Genomic DNA, 17,020 nt, shown 5'->3' with positions numbered 1-17,020 from the left:
TCAGAGACATCTCTTTAAAACAGGAAGAATATCACTTTCTTTCTCTGCTTAACACTGCTTAAAGTGGCTTTGCATTGAAACCAAATGTCTTAATTTGGTATGTAAGCCTCTGTATGTAATATGGCCCACACTGTGTCTTCAGAATCGTCTTCTACCACTGTGAAGATATGTTCGTCTTCTTTCAGTTCCTCAGACCCACCAACCCTTCAAGTGCTTTCCTGCCGTAGGTCCTCTGCCTGTGTTTTCTTCTTACTGTGCCCTTGACTTCAGTTCTTCACAAGGCTGGCTCACGCATTATTTTTGCTATAAAGACTTCGGGGAACACTCTCTTTAAATAGCTTGTTTTCCATATAGTTTGACCCCTTCTTAATTTCAGCAAGCTTCTTTCTTGTTCTCTATCACACTTTATATTGTATACTAGTTTCTTGTTTACAATTTCCCTTGGACTGTGAGAACCTTAATGTGAGGAATTTGTTTATTCTATACTCTCTCAGCCTCTATACTTCAGACTTTTAGTAAATATATGTTGGAAGAATGGATGTGAACTTCATTTTAAACCTTTTTTCCAGTACTCTTAAAGTGTGTAGGCATGAACTGTGTGTGTTTTGCTCTCCACCGTATCATACTCAGCATTCATTTCAGTGCTGACAAATGATGTAGTTGGCAATTGTCAACAAAGGACTTAAAGTAAACTATGTTCCTCATATGTATGTTTATGCACACTTCTAAAATAGCCACAGATGTACAGGTAATGATTTATTAGTTACAAGATTAGATGTCATCAATTTTACTTTTAAAAATTATCTAACATGCTATCTTGAATAGCATAGTGGTTTATCTGTGGATTTAGGGACCAACTGTTGAGATTCTAGTTCTCTGGCCTACAAACTGATCTTGGGCAAGTTATTTAATTTGTGCCTCATTTTGCCCATCTATGAAATGAGGATAATAATGGAACTGTCTTTATAGGGTTATTATAAAGATTAAATTAGTTACTACTTGTGAAGCATGTAGAATAGGGCCTGGAACATAGTAAACATTATTGGGAATATAAATAAGGAACTATATATATAAGTTTACAAAACTGAATTTTCTAAAGAATGTATACATATATGCATATATATGTCAACATGTGACTTTAAGGTAGGACATTCTGTTAATAATTTCAGTGTGTGATTTTACGTTTAATTTTTTAAATTGAATTTATTGGGGTGACATTGGTTGATAAAATTATACAGGTTTTAGGTATACAGTTCTACAGCACAGTATCTGTATATTATATTGTGTGTTTACTGCCCCAACTCGAGGCCTCTTCCATCACCATTTATTCCCCTTTTCCATTCTTCTAACTCCTCCCACCCCCTTCCCTCTGGCAATCAGCATAGTATTATTTTATGTGTCCATGCGTCTTTCTTTTCTTTTCCCTTAATCCCTTCACCCTTCTCATCCAGCCCCCATTCCCCTTTCCTCTGGCAGCTGTCAGTCTGTTCTCTTTTTTGCTTTAATTTAACCTCTTTTTCTTTAACACATTTACTCTAAAATGGTATAGCATCATTATATAAGTGTCTTTGGACTGCTTCCACTCTTGGGCACCTTCAATTTGAGACTTATATCTTTATTAAAGTTCAGGAATTTATCAGAAATCATACAATAATGAGTGACTAAGTAATAAAAAATACGTATCTTTTTTTCTCACCATCTTTAGTTACTTAGAGCAATAATTATCTTTAATTCAGTGATTCTCAACCCTGTCTGCACATCAGAATTACCTGGGGAATTTTTAAAACTTACTAATATCAAGGCCTCACACTTGATCCCGTTCAATCACTCTCTTTGGCGTATGCCTGGACATTGGCATATTTAAACATTTCCCCTGTGATTGCACTGGGCAGTTGAGATTGAACACTATTGCTTTAAAAATGTTTTTAATTGATTTTAGAGAGAGAGACAGGGGGAAACATTGATGTGTTGTTCCACTTATGTACACATTCATTGGTTGATTCTTATATATGCCCTGACCAGGGATCAAAAACACAACCTTGATGTGTTGAGACGACACTCTAACCAACTGAACTACCCAGCCAGGGCCCAAAACTACTGCTTTTTAAAATGCTGCTTTTTGGCAAGTGATTTCTGAACTTTCTTGAATCTAAATATAATAAATCTAAACTTCCAGGGAAGAGGTCTGATTATCTGCATTATTAACAATGCTAGCAGGAGATACGTATTGAGCACATTTAGGAACTAGACATGGGAGATTGAGCACTTAACATGCTTGAAATACGAGTTTACTTTGAAGGTCTTCTTTGCTTTCACGTATCAGGATTGAGCCTAGGTTTTTTTGTGAGAAGGTGGTTTGGATAGTTGTTATAATACTCACTGCATTTTAAGAAGAATAAATGAGACAGGTGTTAGGGTGCTGGCTAAGGACAAAGATAAAATAAACCCAATCTCGCCCTGGCTGGCGTAGCTCAGTGGATTGAGCGTGGGCTGCGAACCAAAGTGTCACAGGTTCGATTCCCAGTCAGGGCACATGCCTGGGTTGCAGGCCATGGCCCCCAGCAACCTCACATTGATATCTTTCTCCCTCCCTCTCTCTCTCTTTCTCTCTTTCTCCCTCCCTTCCCTCTCTAAAAATAAATAAATAAAATCTTTAAAAATAAAAAATAAATAAACCCAATCTCTTTAACTGTTATTTATTCCTGTTTTAGTTTGATGGAAGCATGTTTTACTTTAGAAATTAAGTCTTTTTAAAAATTAAGGATAGGATATATTTTGATAGCCACAGTTTGTTTCATTCAAAAATAGTGTCTAATTTTCTTGAAGAACTTTTTTCCTTGCCATATTTTTAATTTTTTATTTTTTAAATTTTGCTGAGGTATTTGCATTTATTTTGAGTCTTGAGGCTGGTATGTCAGAGCATTCTCAGTGCATAAGCCTTGCCAAATGTCCTGCATTCTTATCTCCATGCAACTCTTTTTTGTTGTACACTTCCAGCACTTGGTCAGTAATTCATCTGAAATTAATACCGACTTCTGTTTCTTTTTTAATGGTCACCACTGTCCCGCTCATATCCCAAGAAAAAGTAACTTATTTTTGGTGGTGTTAGAAAAAATAATGAAGTCGAGAAAGTGATGATTCTTAGCTCCAGGCCAAATTTCTCTTGTAGTTTTCACTGGGTGGCAATTTTAGAGTTAGTGAATGATAGTCACCTAATTCTTTTTTAAAAATATTCTTTGCTCTATTTTATTTAGAAATTATGTGCCAGTCTGAGGACTTTGGAATGCTTTGTGCTCTTTAATTTCCAATGTAAAAAGTCAGTTGGTGGTGGTTCATAATTATGGAAAAATGACAAGAATCACTGTAATGTTTCAAACATACTGTGGAATAGGTCTAAGTGTGCCCTGTCTTAATTTTTAGCTTTCACTTTATTATTTTTAAATTCTTCAAGTGATTCCAATACTTATATCTAAATAAGATCCTCTGGTTCACTGTATTTTTTAAGAGAGCAAGAAATGCTCTCTGTGATGTTTAATCATAATTTGATGTGATTCATAATATTTATGTGATCAAAATTCAATTGGATCATGAAAATTAGGATATTGTACTTATATTGGTGGAAAATAAAACATCATGTGGAAACTAGGTGGTGGTAGTGATGGTGGTGCATTGGTTTATACACATGTGTGTACCTGTTCTCTCTTTAAAGTTACATGGCAAACTTCTGGAGACCGAGCGGCAACTGGGCGAAGCTCATGGCAGGCTGAAGGAACAAAGGCAGCTTTCCAGTGAAAAGTTGCTGGATAAAGAACAGCAAGTAGCTGATTTACAACTTAAACTTTCTCGTTTAGAAGAACAGGTGAGTTAGCATTTCAAATGAGTTTATGTTAGCCAATTTGTTGATAGATTCGAGGCATCTTGTATATTGTTATAATTCATTCTTTTCAATAAGTAATAGTTATGATTCTTATAGAAAAAGAAAACAAATACTGACACTGTGGTTTAGATTATTGTTACAAAATATTAGTATGCAATTAATTCCTTGATCATATTAGCATACAAAACACAATATAAAATAAATGCAAGCCTGGAGAAAGGATTGTGTTTTTCTTAGGATGAGAGTCTATTCCTAGGGAATAGTTTCTTAATCATGATACTGAGATTCTGTAAGTAATGAGATACTGCTTTTAAGGTTGACTTTATATGTTGTCTGAATTTAGTTTTCAGACTTCAGAATTGTGAGATTTGAAGTAATGCCAGTTTTTTATGAATGATAGTATTATACCTTTAAGTTGTCAACTGACAGTCTACATCTTTTTAAGTTGAAAGAAAAAGTAACAAATTCCACAGAACTGCAGCATCAGTTAGAGAAAACAAAGCAACAGCATCAAGAACAGCAAGCCCTTCAGCAAAACACTACAGCAAAACTCCGAGAAGCTCAGGCAAGTCAATATTATTTGAATTATTAGCCTTTTAAACAAAACTAGCCAAATCATTACTCTTTTGTTGTAGTAAAACTAGATGATGCAAAATACTTGATTATGAAGGATTTTGAAAATTTTCAGTATCTGGATAATCAAAAAATCTTTTTATTTTGATTTCTATGTTGAAATTTTTCTCTAAAATATTTTAAGTAAATTTACTCATGTTAAAAATAGTCATTAAATTTCTTTAATAACTAAATGTATATTAAATTTAATTAAGTAAAATATATAATTTAAATTACTTTATATATATTATTATTCAGTATGATTTATTATTATTTATTAATTTTCCAGTGTGGTTGCTGTTGACATACAATATTATATTAGTTTCAGGTGTATTTAAATAACTTATTTGAGAAATAAAAATGCATGAATAAGGTTTTCTGGTATATTTAGTTAGCCCAGTAAATAAAAAAACATTTTGTATTTCCTACAGTAGAACATAGTGTTTGTGGTCATGTCTTTTTCTGCTTCAGAACTAGCATGTAAACATTGGGCCTGACTGGTGTGGCTCAGTGGATTGTGCATTGTCCTGCAAACCAAAAGGTCGCCAGTTCAATTTCTGGTCAGGGCACATGCCTGGGTTGCAGACCAGGTCCCAGTTGGGAGTGTGTGAGAGGCAACCGATCTATGTTTCTTATTCTCTCTCTCCCTTCTTTCCCCTCTCTCTAACAATAAACAAGTAAAATCTTTTAAAAAAAATAACTATCATAAGAACATTGGAGTTGCTGGTATAAAAAATATAAGTGATTGGTTAAATTTATACAGATTCTAGAGAATAGCTTAGAAGATGAAAAGAAGTTAAATTTTTACTTTGTTATGGTAAGGGAAGAGGGCACCCAAATGTTTGAAATGAATTTGACTTTGACTTTCACTTATTTGATCTTGTATGCATTCATTGAACACTATTGAGTACTGCAGGTCAGGTCCTGTGGTACACACTGAAAATAAAGAGAGGAGTAAGATACAGTGCTGCCTTCTGGGAAATGACAATCTAATGTGCACACAGAACAATGTTGGAGTTTAAAAGAGGCAGGGATATGCCTCTATATCCCTTCTAAATTTGAAGAGTGGCTTGGAAGTCACATGGACAGGGATCAAAAGACTGTATTCATTTTTTGATCTTTCATTCACTCAGTCGACAAATATGGTTAATGCCTGCTGTTAGCCAAGGAAGTGATTTTGTGTATATGACAGTGAAGAAAACAGATAAACATGTCTTTTCTCATGGAGCTTAGTGAGGGAGAAACTATAGCCAAGGTAAATAGGCAAACTATATAGTGTATTAAATGGTGATAAGTGCTAGAGATGATAAAAGGGATGAGGAGTAGGAAGTATCTGGGGAGCTGGAATTCAATGATTGCAGTGTTAGATAGCATTGTCAGGGAAGGCCTCTCTCAGAAAAGGAAAGGAGAGAAGGGTGTGAAGCATCTGGACATCAGAGAGAAGAGCATCAGTATATTAAAAAGCCCTAAGCCAGGAGCATATATATGGAAGGAACATCAGGAAGTCAGTGGTCGGAGTGGTGTAAACAGTGGGATGTATTAAAAGGGGACACAGTCAAAGAAATCATAGAGGGTCAGAACAATGTGAGCCTCTTAGGTAATTTTAAGGATTTTACTCTGAGATGAGAAATCACTGGAGGGTTTGGAGCAAAGAAATACCATGATCTGACATGTAATTTCACAGGATTACTCTGGCTGCTGTGTTGAGAGTAGACAGTAGGGGCACATGAGTAGAAGCAAAAAAAAAAAAAATTGGCTGAGAGACTACTATAATAATCCACATAAGAAATGGCATATAATTTTATTAATCAATGTCATCCCAATAAATTCAATAAAAATTAAAAAAATAATGATACAGGTTGGAAAAAGTATAGGTGGTAAGAAGTGATCAGATTCTAGATATATTTCAGAGGTAAAGCTGAAAGACTTACTGATAGATCAATGTGGGGCATTGAAAAGGAAGTCAAGGATGATTCCAAGGATTTTGGTCTGGATGGTCAGAAGGATGGAGGTCAAGGAAGATGAAGACTGAGACTCGTAGTGGATTTGGCAACATGGAGGTCATTGGTGATATTGTTAAGAGCATGGTGGTTAGAGAAGGAGGACTGAAAGCCAAGTGGAGAGAATTCAAGAGAAAATGGGAAGAGAGAAATTTGGTCAAATGAATATGGATAACTGTGGGAATTTTACTGTAAAGAGGAAAGAAGTAGGGTAGTAAAGCTGAGAGAGAATTTTGCACAGGTCTGTAGCAAGTGGGCATTCAGATACTGTACCTCACAATTAAATTTATTCTTCCAGTCACAGGCAAAGCTGGAAATGATAGCCTTTCACCTTCTTATAGACAGATTGTCTCTTACACTGAGGGGAAGCAAGGGGCTGAGTTTAATGTGTTTGGTCTTTTATCCAAACTTTCTAATTAGTCAAATTCTCATTCCCCGGGAAGGAATAAGAAAACAATGGCAAAGAGGCCATGCAAAGTCTCTCATTATGGAAACATGAAAAGTCCTAAAAACTAATTAAAGAAATGTAATGAATTTAATTCTAGGTGTATACATGTATACAAAATTACTGTGGTAGCATAGAAGGCAGATCTAACTTGGATAGAGTCTGGAAGGAGTAGTCATTAAGAAGTTCTTGGAAGTGGTAATCTGAGTTGCAAAGGATGCATAAATGTTTCTAGGTTGCGAAGAAGATGATAGTGAGGGGTATACTGCAAGGAGAAGTTACAAGCACAAGGATTCTGAAGCTGATGTGAGCTAAACTACTAGGTTTTGCTGGAGCACTGAATTGAAAGATTAGTTAGAGAAGAGGCCAGAACATTAGACATCTGTAAGTTTATGAAGGGTCTTGTATGACATTTATTCTTGAATACAGAGAGGGGTTGAAGGTCTTTAGAAGTGCCATAGTCAGATTCCATTTTTAAATAGATTATTCTTGTGGTTTTGTGAAAGATGGATTTTAGAGAGAATAATCTGAAACAAGAAATCAATTAAAAGATTAATAAATACAGTATCTTAGATGAAAAATAATCTTAGTTCAAGCAATTGTTTACAAATATCTGAGGGACAAATATAAGTAATACTTTGGAGGTAAAATAAATAGACCTTGTTGACTTAATAGTTGGAGGGAATGAGAGAGAAAAGGAATGGCTTCCTTACTGAAAACATTGAGAGCATGGTAAATGGATGTATCATCAATTGTGTTAGTAAACATGAGACAAATAGCCATCACGTTGTATATGGGAATATGATGAGTGCAATTTTGAACATGTTTTGAAGCACCTATGGGAGTATATTAATTTAAAGCTTAGATATATTAACTGTAGGAGACATCAGTATAAATGGGGTAAATGGAATTACTAGACTAGAAGTGATGTAGTTGAAAGTCTGATTTTTGATGAGTAAATGAGAGATGAGGGAGTTAGGAAAGTAAGTATGTATTAGTTTTGAAATTTAAACATAAATTGTATCAAGATTGGGCAGAAACTGGAGTGGAGCTTGGTTCAGGAAGTGTTTGGGAGAATAAGAGATGTCTGACAGTGTTTGTCGTCCCGCACAAAGGGGCTGATGGAAAGGCAATAATTGAGGGTGTTAGAGGAGAGAGGACTAAAGGAATAAGGTATTGAGAAAAAGCTATGATGTCATTGATACCATGGGTGGTGGTAAATTTGAATTTGTCCTCAGCAGAAGATCCTTTGAAACTTGAAAAAAAGAGGTAAGTTGGATGTATATAATTTTATGGGTAAGGAGATGGAAAATTGAGGTAGATATTCCTGAAGATCTATCTACCCCTCACCTCTCTTGGATAAATTTGGCAATAATAGCTGAAAGTCAAGCAGGCAGAGACTAAGAATTTGAGAGAATATTGAAGCTTTCCTATAGATATTGAGGGAAATGTTTGAGGATGAGAACTTCACTAACTGAAAGGGTTGACAAGATGATTCTGCATATAATGGAGATTGGAGTCTAGAAATTTGTAGAGGCCCATGTGGAATTTTGTGATTTTTGCTCTAACGGTGCTTAGAAAGGTAGGGGTGAAGGAAGCAGATTGCAATATTGACCTAAATTTGGGCTTTTTGAGGGGATGGTGGCTGTATTAGAAATTTGGGGGCAAAAGGAAATGGAGAATGTGGTTGAAAGAAGAGTTAAAGTTAGTTTACATCCATATATGCGGTTCAGGAGGAAAAGCTAGGTTTATGTTAAATAGACTAGAAGAAAATTCAGGTAAATGTCTCTTTGACCTTGAAGAGCAGAAATGAGGTCATGCAATTGGAAGACAGTCAGGAAGTTGTGGTCACAGAGTAGGAAATAAATGAAATTTTTCATCTGGAACAATTTCAGGTGATTTACAGGATTCCACATGTGAGTGATTGAACAGAATGAATAAAGTATAGTAATTAAGGTGATATGAACATTGAGGCTGTGCTTTTAATTCTCTATGTATTTTGTATTTCCCAGGAAATTGAAAGAAATTGGGATTGAGAGAAAGACTAAATCAGGTCTCAAGCTTCTGTGAATGAGGTAGGGATTTATAGATGATAGTAACACAGACTAGAGGGTAGAATAAATGAATTACATACTCTCCAAACCAGCATGAAACTTGTGCATAAGGGAGAGAGTAGTGGTGGTGAAAAACCAGGAGAGGGACAATCTCCACTGCTTTCCCACATGAATAGGCCTTAGAGGTATCAGATAGGGGTGAGGGGAAGTCAGAATTTGTAAAGGGAGACCCACGTGTCAATTATGCCTTGGAAATAGAATGACTGGAAAAAAAACTTAGGCCTGTGATTCTAGAGGATTAGTGGAATGTGGAGAAGAAGGGTCATTAGTGGCAGGAAAGAGGATGAGAGCAGAGAGGTTAGGTTTCTTTCATCATTTAGTGATTGAAGCTTAGAGGGATGAGAAGCACATTGAAAAGTGACTGACCTGAAAAATTTTAATATTGGCACAAATTGTTGAGTATACCAGGTGGTTGCTGGTTCTGTCTCACAAAGTGGTGTGGGCTGTGATAAGATCTGCAGAGGGACTTGTTAGGGCCTTGTTCTGTGCAGAGGCTCTGGCTTTTAAAATGATCGAGGCAGAGGTTGTGGGTAAGACAACTTGAAAACGTTAGTGAGCATTGTTCAGGATGTGCGCTGTTACATTGTGCTCTGTGTAACAGAACTTTGGTAAGGTGGAAGAGGGATCCATTGATGTGTTGATATATCAAAGAGCCCTTTTGTGGTATTGAAGTAAGTGAGTCTTCTAGAGTGTCTCTGTGTTAGAATGCAGTCATTTATTTTTGTTTATTCAACAAATAAAGCATAGGTGTCTTAGATATATCAGTGAATAAAACAGACAAAAATCCTCCTTTTGTGGAGCATAGATAAGTGCTATGAAAAGAAAAAATATTCAGGAGATGGGATATTGGGAAAGGCTGCAATTTTAAGTATATTGGGTAGGGTAGGCCTGATTGAGAAGGTGACATTTGAACAAACATTTGAAGGAGAGGGAATCAGCCAGAGCTGTGAGAGAAGTGTTCCAGGCAGAAGAAACAGTGAGAAGGCTCTGAGGTGGGAGTGTGCCTGGTGTGACTGAGGAATGACGAGGAGTCCCATGTGTCTCAAATGGATTGAACTAGAAGAGTAGTGGGTGGTGAAGTCCATGCTACACTGAGAATGTGGTCAATTGAAGGTTTTGCTGTTGTTGTTAAATTCCAGTTTATAATCAATAATATAGATTTATATTAAATATATAATGCCAATTATTTAATTAAATTTGTCATGTTAAAATGTAATGATAAGTAAAAAAAGTTTGAATTATAAAATTTATCAGTTATTTTGTTTAAGAAGTAACTTTTTAAGTTCTCTATCCTTAAGGTTAGTTTCCAATTCTTTACAGAATGATTTGGAACAAGTACTACGCCAAATTGGCGATAAGGACCAAAAGATCCAGAACCTTGAAGCCTTATTACAGAAGAGTAAAGAAAATATTTCCTTACTAGAAAAGGAAAGAGAAGATCTTTATGCAAAAATTCAGGCTGGTGAAGGGGAGACTGCTGTTCTTAACCAGTTACAAGAAAAAAACCATATATTACAGGAACAAGTAAGCTTGTCAAGTCTGTTTCTAAAATTTACTGTTATCTCTCTAAATCTTAAGTGTCTTATGATCATTTACTTTAAAATGATTCTTCATTATGGTTAGCTTTAGTACTTTTTAATATTCTATATTTTTGACAAATACCATCTCATTTACATTAAAGGTGGGTTGCTATTGTAGTGAAGGTAAGTTAACATGATTTAAGAAAGGAAACCTCAGTTCATGTCCCAGGGATGTAATTTATTACCTAATGTGACCATGAGAAAACCATTTAATCTTGTTAATTTATTTAAAAAGTAGAGATGTTGTTGATAATTATATTTGCCTTGTAGTATTTTGTTATATGTTGAAAAAAGAATGAATAACAAAATATATTCATAAACTCAAAGTACTAACCAAGTAGTTATTACTCTATTGGCTAGCATGTAGACTTAGTGATTACTTGTATTTTGATACTGTCTTTGGAATTTATAACATAATAATTTTGATGTTATCATATTCTAACATTTGTATTAGTTTAAGAGAAACTTACAAAATTCAGCTTAATACATTTTCAAACTGAGCAGAATTTATAGTCACTTTTTTGGGGAGAATTGTCCAATAAGAGAATTATAGTTATCTACATCAGAAAGTATTAAAGTATTAGTAGGTCATATCACTTTTCTAATTTGGGTATTAGATTACAAGGGGGAATCTCAAAAAACAAAATTTATCTTCTTTGGGTCAGGCCCCTTTTAGTACAGACTTCCCCTGCTAGATGAGTGTTCTGGGAACCATCTGTATCAGTGTACCCGCTGGTGTTGTTGCGAGAGGCTGTGTTCAGCTTCAGTGAATTTTTTTTGAAGACCCTTCCAGTGCATTTGCCCATTTCATGATGAGTGATTTAGGAGCACACCTGCCCACACTGTGCTGAGTGTTCAGCAGGTTTTGACCAAAAATGACATTATCCCCATGCCCCACCCTTCCTATTCACCTGATCTTGCCCCTAGTGACTTTTTTTTTGTTTTCCTGGATGAAAATGTCCTCAAAGGGAAACACTTTGCCAATAAGAAAGAGGTGAAACAAAAAATGGCAGAAGCACCATAAGGCATCAAAACCAACAAGTTCCAAAATGTTTTGAGCAATGGAAAAATTGTGTCAATAGATATATTGCATCAAATGGAAAATACTTTGAAGGTGACTGAAATTTAAACATATAAGAATAAATACATAATTTTTATAAATAATTCCATGTTTTTTGGGTCTCCTCTCATTAAATAGAATTTTTTTCTCAAATTTCAAAGTTATCCTTGGTTACCAGTTTTTATGAAAAATTCTTTAGACTATTTCTTAGTTGTGACTCACATCCAACTTGACACTGCTTATCATATAAATGTGAGCAGAATAGCCTATGCATTTTTTATAAAAGAATAAATAAAAATCTATATACTTCTGCTTCTGGCTATGTTCGAGTAACTGATGCTACTTTAGTGCTCCTACCATAAACAACTAGAAAACTGGGAAAAGATATGTAAAACCACTATCTTTAGATATTGTACAACAAGCAGTACAATGAAAGAAGAGAAACAAATGAAATGAATCTTTCAGCTGCTCTGACTTCAGACATGGAGACATTTCACAGACTGTGGTGCAGGTCGCGGGAATCTAAGAAGCACAGTGGTCTCACTGAATTGAGGAGTGAGTAACTGAAGTGCAGGAAAGTTGATGCAGCTCAAATTTTCAGGGCAGAATATCAAAGAGGAGAGAACATGGAGATAAATCTGAATAGGGATCCGCTTGAGCCTTTGGCTGAGTGTTAATCTTTGTGTTCACAAGATGGGACTCCATGAGGCCAGGCAGTAAATAATTATTAGGAGCTGCAGGCTGAAAAATGATCAGATTTGCAGGTCTGGAAGATGTTCAAGTTCTAGCCAGTCAGAGAAGAAAGATGTGTGTGGGTGAATGCTTGGGGGCATTGAGTTGAAACCACAGAGATGTCACAACTTAGAAGAAACATTAAACTGGCCCTAGAGTAAAAAGCCAGTGCATATCCAATCTGGCAAAGCATAAACACAAGCCTCAAAAGGATCCAGCTGAACATGTGTATTAACTGCCTGCTGGAACAAAATTCAACATTTTTTGAAAGAAGACAGCAAAATTTGGGGCTGTCACAATAAATATTAAAAAATAACTAGTTATATAGAGAGGTAGAAAGTATGAGCTATAAGCTGAACAATCATTCAATGGAAAAAGATCCTGAAATGAGAGATGATATAGTCCTCAGACATGTTCTTTAAAAAGTTCTTAAAATATACTTACGGATATAAAAAAAAGCTATAATAATAGAAATGGAAGTGGATCCATAAAACAGAACCAAATAGAACTTTTAGAGCAGTGATTTTTCAATCGGTGTACTATGGAAGGCACACTAGTGTGTGCAAGAATTTTTAAAATGTACAATACATGACTGTTTAGTAAGGGGCAGTGACCTCTTTTCCCTTAGATTGTCAAATAAAAATGACGACAGCCAATCCGACCATAGCCATCCAATGTGAATAAATCAAAATTTACTATATTTTTTGTGCACTTCTCCCCCCAGAATTTGGGGGGAAATGAGGGTGCATCTTATAGTCTGAATGTAACTTATCTGGCTTGTTGTGGGGGGGCGGTGATGGAGTGGGGTCACAGGTTATTAAGTATTTTACCACATTTTTTTTGCTTCAAATTTTTTTTTCCTGTTTTCCTCCTCTAAAACCTAGGTGCGGCTTATGGTCTGTTGTGTCTTACAATCCTAAAGATATGGTACCTAGTTTTTGTCAGATCAGCAAAAATATATGTTTTTCTAGTGTGCTGAAGAATTGTAGTAATGAATTTGTGTGTGTCATGAAATGAAAAAGGTTGAAAATAACAGTTTAAGAGATTTAAAAAAGGTCTGAAATGAAAATTTCATTGGTTGGACTTAATAAATTAAGCAAGTAAAAGAGTATCAGTGAACATGAAGAGAAGGTAATTGAAACTTCAAAATGAAGCTCAGAGAGAGAAAAGACTAGAAAAAAATAAACAGTGCCTTATTAATGACCTGTGGGATAGTATCATGTAGGTTAGCACACATATAATTACTATCACAGAAGGGTGGGGAGGAGGAAAACAGTAATAGAAATGATGGCTGAAAAAAATTAAATTTGATTAAAAATGCGAATCTACATTCATGAAACTCAGTGAATTCCATGCATGGTATCCCCCCCTCCAAAAAAAAATCAGATACATTGTATTTCATCTAAATTTAAAATGCATACTCTTCAGCAGATACTATTGTGAAAATAAAAGCCAAGACATAGACTAGGAGAAAATATTTACAATACACATATCTGACAATTTAGACCTATCCAGAGTGTGTAAGGAACTCTTAACATTCAGTCAAATCAGTGATCAGTGATGAGTGGAGGGTACTGACTGCGGAGAGGCATGAGGAAACTTTTTGGGGTAATTGAAATTTTCTCTATCTTGATTTTGGTGTTGGTTAAATGAGTATATATATTTATCAAATCTCAAAGTATACAATTTATTTGGGTTGGTTTTATTTCATGTAAATTACAGCTCAATAAAGGTGGTTTTAAAATAGTAGGAGTCTCTGAATTTTATGTTATATCTTGTGATTTTGAGATACTATGTTTACTTATTTTTGGAAAGATGTAAATGATTATTGAAAAGATTTAAGATAACCTATCATAGTTTGGGTTTCTTAGTTCTTCTTATATCATTTGTGACCTTCATAATTAGCATCTTGCTAATGTGGTAGGTAACGCAACTAACAGAGAAGCTGAAGAATCAGTCAGAAAGCCATAAACAAGCCCAGGAGGATTTGCATGACCAGGTGCAAGAGCAGAAGGCACATCTTAGAGCTGCACAAGATCGTGTCCTTTCTCTAGAAACCAGTGTCAATGAATTAAATAGTCAATTAAATGAAAGCAAGGAGAAGGTCTCTCAGCTTGACATACAGGTAATATTGAATTATGCACTTTATTATGTTTGTATGAATAAAATGCTAATTTTAGGCCATGAAATGTTTGTTTATTTATTTGTAATCCTTACCTGAGGATTAAGCTTTTGCTTTATGGTATGATGCTCCAACTAACTGAGCCACCTAGCCAGGGCCATCAAATGTTTTAAATTCTTTTCCTTTTCTCTCTTTCTGACCCTTGCCCTCTACCCCTACTCTCTTGCCTCCCCCATGTCTCTGTCTTTCATTAATGGAAACAAAATTAAGAATAGGAATTAAATAAAGATTGTATTTAGTCAGTTGGTTGAGCTTTCCTGTTTGCCTTTTTTTCCTCTCTCTACTGACAAACTATACTTCCTGAAACTACTGATCTTTTCACTTTTTTCTCATGAGGTTATTATTATTATTTTTGAAGTTCAAAGTAGTTTGATATTATACCATTAAATTTCCAAGTTAAATATATTTTGACTTTATTTTTTATTTAATTTTACTTTAAGGGTATGATTTAAAAATAGTTTTATATGGTATCATTGCTTTTAACTGTATATTCTTTCAGAGGCTAATATAGCTTTGCTCAATGAGTCAATTATGGGGTGAGAATTAAAATATATTTATTTCTCCATTATCATCATTGGTTTCTTGTTTTATTCTATTGTAGAGAGAGTTATAGAAACATTTCTAACCCTTGATTTTCTTTATTTTAGGAGATTCTATTGAAAATGAGAAATAAAAAAATCTTAAAAAAAAGAAAATAAGAAATAGTACCACAAGTTGGAATATAAAGATACACATTTCTTTCTTTTAAAAATATAATTATTTGTCAGATGAGCTATATGATAACTCAATAAGTGGACGGCCAGTTTAAGAGAGGGAGAAATGTTTTAGTGGCATACAGGAGCATCTTTTCATCATTTATCCGAACATTTGTTAGGAATATTCTCCCCTACTTATTTTTGTTTGGGGGATTATCACATACTAATTTTTCAGCATTTAAATCCTTATTTTTTTGCAAAAGGACTTAAATTTTTAAATTAGTTGCAAAAACAGTATATATTCAAGCAAAAGGAAATCAAGAACTAAATATGGATTAAATGACTTGTAAATTTTGTTACAGATTAAAGCCAAAACTGAATTATTGCTATCAGCAGAAGCAGCAAAAATTGCTCAAAGAGCAGATCTTCAAAATCATTTGGACACAGCCCAAAATGCATTACAAGATAAACAGCAGGTAGGGGGTGACCTGATGCAGTTCATACCATAACCTAATGTTCTGGTAGATAAATTAATTGCAAACATGTATGAAGATGATATAAGTTTTATATGATGTTGTGATTGACTTGCTTATTTTAATTTCTTCCTGAGTTCAGAACCAGTTCGAGTGGTATATGCAGGAGTCAGATAGATGAAGATAAAAATATACTTTTTGTTTTTGATAAGCTCACCTGGGGTGCAGCTATGGTTGGGCTTCTTAATGTTCTGTTTCTCCCCTTGTCCAGAACTTGGTGTGGAACTGAAATACTCACTCCTAATTAGTGCTTCATCCCATCAAGTGCTAATGACTGGGAAAGAGAGAGAGACTTGCACACATGTTTTTAGTAGACAGTCTGGGCCATCAACCCGGTATACCAGCACTTGGAAGCAGGAAAGACCAACATGCATTCCATCTCAATAAGAGTTACTCTCTTTTCTTGCGAGTAGAAGTCAGTGGGGCTGAAGGGAATATAGAAGTTACTTTTTTAATACCTCTGATAAAGTAAAAGCTTCCTTCTTAGGTCCAAAGTCAAAATGCTTGTAGATTATTCTTATTTTTTGCTAGGTAGACATTTTAAAATGTGTATTTTATTGAAGTAGTAATACTAGCTGTTGGTCTAATTTTTAAAAACAATATAGTAGCATAACAAGTTAATAAAACAAGACTGTTTTCTGTATTTACCCAATTCTTAGATGGGATGTTTACTATTAAATTTGGTATGGAATGCACACACAGAGATATTTTTCTTTTATGCACAAAGAATCACTATATATGTTATTCTGCACCTTGCCTTTTACTTATATTGTTGCTAACCACATCTGGAAAGTATTTTCTAAGCACAAGATCAGTGCCAGAAACTATAATGGAAAAAATATTTGTAAGAATAACCACATGAAAGTTTACAATTTATCTGCCAAAAATATTACTAACAAAATCCTAAATCCATTAACAAAAATAATTATTTTCTGAAGTATGTCTGATGAAAAGTTACTAGCCTATATATTTAAAACACTTTTATATAATAAATAAGTCAACCTAATGACAACTAAGTGATCAAAACTTTATTAGCAAATGTGCAAGTTCATTAAGAATCAATTGCAAATTAAGACAACAATGGAATATACTTTATGAGGTAAAATGTCTATTTATGTGTTTAACACTCAAAAGATTAGAGATGGTGTAGAAGAACAAGCCACTTTCATACATTGCTGGTGGGTTGTATA

The 17,020-nt window shown here is 34.7% G+C and overlaps 1 protein-coding gene across 2 annotated transcripts in view; it reads left to right on the top strand.

Annotated features, from left to right (window-relative positions):
* EEA1 (early endosome antigen 1) overlaps positions 1 to 17,020 on the top strand; it is a 144,578-nt gene that overhangs the window by 80,880 nt on the left and 46,678 nt on the right. For both annotated transcript variants that reach the window (XM_045830505.1, XM_045830506.1), the window contains 5 exons: positions 3,710 to 3,859; positions 4,323 to 4,442; positions 10,369 to 10,572; positions 14,345 to 14,545; positions 15,660 to 15,773. In XM_045830505.1, the coding sequence (XP_045686461.1) occupies positions 3,710 to 3,859; positions 4,323 to 4,442; positions 10,369 to 10,572; positions 14,345 to 14,545; positions 15,660 to 15,773 (789 nt within the window). The remainder of the gene's footprint in view (positions 1 to 3,709; positions 3,860 to 4,322; positions 4,443 to 10,368; positions 10,573 to 14,344; positions 14,546 to 15,659; positions 15,774 to 17,020) is intronic.

This window comes from Phyllostomus hastatus, unplaced genomic scaffold (assembly GCF_019186645.2).
Source record: "Phyllostomus hastatus isolate PE091 unplaced genomic scaffold, TTU_PhHast_1.1 phas_contig_152, whole genome shotgun sequence".
NCBI classification, from domain to species: domain Eukaryota; kingdom Metazoa; phylum Chordata; class Mammalia; order Chiroptera; family Phyllostomidae; genus Phyllostomus; species Phyllostomus hastatus.
Note: the sequence above shows the minus strand (reverse complement) of the source record. Positions and strands in the feature narration are given on the sequence as shown.